The 3,980-nt window shown below is 46.3% G+C and overlaps 1 protein-coding gene across 1 annotated transcript; it reads right to left on the bottom strand.

Moving 5' to 3' along the window:
* Positions 1-643: 643 nt before the first annotated feature.
* Positions 644-3,517, bottom strand: LOC123107336 (probable auxin efflux carrier component 5b). Its single transcript, XM_044529323.1, has 5 exons — positions 2,686-3,517; positions 2,510-2,590; positions 1,102-1,264; positions 899-975; positions 644-756 (listed from the first exon to the last, which is right to left on the bottom strand). The coding sequence occupies exons 1-5, from the start codon at positions 3,435-3,437 to the stop codon at positions 687-689; spliced, it is 1,143 nt and encodes a 380-aa protein (XP_044385258.1). The 5' UTR covers positions 3,438-3,517; the 3' UTR covers positions 644-686.
* Between the last annotated feature and the right edge of the window lie 463 nt (positions 3,518-3,980).

The raw sequence follows: 3,980 nt of genomic DNA, 5'->3' as shown, positions 1-3,980 counted from the left end.
AAATTCCCGCAGCAACTTGTGGGATATCATCTAATCAAACAAGTGGCAGTGGTGAGTAATTATGAACGGGGGTGTGGAATTTGTTCCCTCCAACTAGTACTCCATTGGTTTATTGTTATTCCGAAGTGGCACATATAACATGAATGTCATCAATTTTTTCGTTGTTGCATGCAAGTTTTGTGTCATGTTTCGAGTGTGTCGATGGTAGAAGCAATGGACATGAGACACCGCTTGATGCTAGAGAACTACATTCAAAGCGATGCAGTTCAGGTTGAATCCAATTCCAATCCTATGGAAGTGGCTGAGACCTGTTTTGCAGAATAGAGATTGTGTATTATAGGAACAACTATACATGCAAACTGTTTTGCGATAGCGGCGATGGTTGGTCGACTTTGAGCATTGTCCAAGGAAGGGGAAGGGAGCCTCACATAAGATAGCTTGGTTTCGTTTTATCTCTAGTGATTCTTGTAGTTGGATCAATGAATCATTAAACCACGCGGACGATGTAACTATTACTATTTGATATTAACAGTGTTAGTCATGATGGCATTGCCCAAGGAGAAGAAGGGCCCAAGCACACGCAATTCTTGTTGAAGCAAAAATTAAGAAGTTGATACATCTTGTATTGTAGGCACACATGCATAACAAATCCCCAAAATAAAATAGAAGGGGAACATATAACGTATTCACAAGAGCCCTAAAACAATATAATATGTGATTATCACAGGCAGCGAAGCCAGCGTGCCGACTATTACCCTGCAAAAAAAAAAAGGAAAGAGCAGTTATAGCTTACGTATGTTATCTTCCTCTTCGGAAAATAGCAGTGTGGTTGATATGCACAAACAGTTAATGGAGGACTCTAATCACCGTGACACGATCACATTTGCAGTTTACTTACACGGTACTGAGTACATCAGCGTGCAGGTCATACTCTAGCGCGAAGATAAATGCTCCGACAGACTGAGGCAGTGCAGCCTACCAACAGGAACAAAGTGAGTTACTACCATTGATTTGGATGCTTGGCTCAATTAGCCAAAAAAGGAAGGAAACGTCATTTGCATTAGTTGTAAGCCCGTAACCTGTAAACTTATGTACTGTTACCTGTAAGATGGCAACACGCAAAAGGTCACCACGCAGTCCCAAAAGTAGCGCTCCGACCGCGGTGGCTGCCCGAGCAGCGACGAACCTCATCGCCATGCCCAACGCCGTCAGTCCAGGCCGGCACACGACGAGCTTGTCCTGTAATCCTATGAACAGGCCTACAATACAACCGCCAGATATGCCATTCATGATCAATCACTTAATTTCTCTTCAATCTCATACTGTTTGAATTATATTCATTACTATTTACTCTCTCATTTCTGAAATATAAGGTCCACTATTGTGTGCGGTCAATAATGTTTGGAACTTTGGCCACTACTAATCTCATACTGCCGATCTTTGCATTTGTCCAGCAAACTACGTGTACTACTATTTTTAGTCATATTATAAATGAAATGTTATTAAATTTGAGAAATTTTGATATGATGTGATATGCCCCGTCACTCTCGTTAGCCACACCATCCTTTTGAGTGTTAAAGTATAATACACCATGGATTCTGAGAGAGGATTTGTGACACGCAGGTGCAGGGCACTGAGTCCCTCGCACATGCTTTTTCTTTTGGCTTCAATTTTTCAATCTTTCATATTTTTTGAACAAAAAATCTAAATTAAATTATGTTTTGATATTCATGTTTCTCTTGACGATGACCTTCAAATAAGATCCATTTTGAGCAGTTTAAAAAAATGTTAAATTTCAACCTTTGAAACTTAGTACAAGTGACCCACAAAATCACAATTTTGTACAAAAATGCTCACTTTAAGTTTTAACTTTGAAACTTGATACGAACGATTGAGAAAATCGCAAGTTTCAAATGCAAAATCCTCAGTTTCAAAGATTAAAACTTAAAACTATTTTTTTTCTTTGTGAGATCCAACTACTTTGGGGATCGTGAGGCAATCGGGTGGCCGGGAAGGGTAGGGCAGGTGCGTGCCCCTGCGAATTTTCGCATGGATTCTGGGATGCTAACATTTTTCGAAGCAAGTTCAGCTGATGTACGTATTTTGTAAGAAATAATTTTTTGATTGCGGATTTGTTAATTACCTTTTAAAAGGTCCTTCCAATTCATATTACTTGTCGTTCAAACATATATCCATTTGAATGACAAGTAATATGGATCGAAGGGAGTAGTAACAGCTAGTTGGTTCATCACTTTAGACGTTTTCGTCTTGAGCCACGTTTCGGCCTAAGCTCATTTGTGGCAAAGTTGGCCAAAATATGAGTTGCCACAAAAAGCATGATAAGTTTAGCTAAAAAAGATGTTTCTGTGGACTCATGGGCCATGACACGCTAGGGAGAGAATGTATGGCAAAGTGTGATCGACCACCCAACACTACCATGACAAGCTGTCGTAGAATGTGGGTACCAAAACCCAAGACTTCCGTTGTTAGTAGTACGTACCCGTACGTGTTAAACATTCCGATCCCAAGGCCGGTCCTTGACATGATCGAAATCGAGCCATCTACGATGCCTGGCATCTCCAGGTGCCACCTACATATCATTGCAAACACGTAGATGGATATTAATCAGAAAATGCTACTGTACGTAGTGCTTCTCGTGAGAGAAAAATCGCTGCTGTGTCGAACCTGTTTGCTACGGAAGACCACAGAACCCCAAGGAGGCTCGCGTACACGTTCGGGTTCCCGCCGACCTTGACCCCAACCGTCCGCAGCAGCCGCGCCCAGAACGCGCACCCCGTCGCCGCCGTCTTCCGGCCGCCCCCGTCGCCGCTCCCCGGCGCTGCCTGACCGCCTTCTTCGCGCGCGCCGCCGTCGGGTGCCGGCGCCGACGTCACCTCCAGCCACGCCTGCCTCGCCTCGAACACCACCAGCAGCAGCGGGAGCCACACGACGGCCTGCAGCACCGACAGCTGCACGACGATGTCGCGCGCCCACTTGCCGTACATGGCGTCCAGCAGCGGCACGCCCACGAAGAGCCCGTTGTTCAGCGTGCCCAGCGAGTAGCCGGTGATGCACCACGACCAGGAGGGGCCGCCCGGCCACGCCGAGGCCGAGCTAGCGGGTGGTGCCTTGGGGGCACGGATCCAATGCCGCCAGCGGCAGTACGCGATCCACCCGGCGAGTGCGAGCACGACGACGAGCTTGGCGACGGCGTCGGCGGCCAGGACGCGGTACCCTGCGGCGAACGTGCCGGCGTGAGCGTTGAAGTCGAAGGCGAAGAAGGGGAGCGCGAAGTAGATGACGAGGCGGTTCACGGCGTCGCACTGGTCGCGAGTGAAGAACTTCCACCACTGCACGGAGGCGTAGCCGAGGCCGAGGGCGAAGTAGAGCGGCGCCATGGCCGACACCACCTTGTACACGTCCCCCCACCCTATCATCTCGGCCACCACCTAGCTAGCAAGCTAGCTCACTCGTGGTTTGGTACTTTGGTCTAGGTACCGAGGAATAACCAAGTGGAGTTGGACAAATGCGACGAGCTGCCTGCCATTCCCTTAGCTCGATCATATCGATCGCTCCATTTAAGTAACAGGAGTTCGTCATGTCAACATGCCAACAATCGACATCGACAGTGATGCACCTTTCATACCAACATCAATGGTGATAGAATATCTACCAAGTTTGTAACCTTGGTTAGTTAGCCGGATTTGTCTCGATTACAAATATCAAGCAATCTTGTTTTCCTTCAAGCAGGGACACTACAATATGATGTAAAACACCCTGCCATTTAGGGTTTTTGAAACAGCCGACGCCCATTCTGATAGTTATCAACGGCAAAAAAAAGGTAGGTTTTTGGAACCCTAATGTGAAAAGTGATAGTTTTATGCTATTCACTCATTATATAAGCCGGCTATATTTTAGTAGTTGAAGCACTGGCAACTGAGCTATAGCAAATAAAATGTAGACATTCTCTCTCTCTCTCT

The sequence above is a fragment of the Triticum aestivum genome, chromosome 5A (genome assembly GCF_018294505.1).
Source record: "Triticum aestivum cultivar Chinese Spring chromosome 5A, IWGSC CS RefSeq v2.1, whole genome shotgun sequence".
Lineage (NCBI taxonomy): Eukaryota > Viridiplantae > Streptophyta > Magnoliopsida > Poales > Poaceae > Triticum > Triticum aestivum.
This window is presented reverse-complemented; position numbering and strand designations above follow the sequence as displayed.

Bases quoted from the DNA above. Each gene is read 5' to 3' on its own strand.
- LOC123107336 (XM_044529323.1), bottom strand. From the start codon at position 3,437: ATGATAGGGTGGGGGGACGTGTACAAGGTGGTGTCGGCCATGGCGCCG. The intron at 2,591-2,685 runs GTTCGACACAGC...AATGATATGTAG, and splicing joins TGGTCTTCCGTAGCAAACAG to GTGGCACCTGGAGATGCCAG. The intron at 757-898 runs GTAAGTAAACTG...TTTTTTTTGCAG, and splicing joins GCTGATGTACTCAGTACCGT to GGTAATAGTCGGCACGCTGG.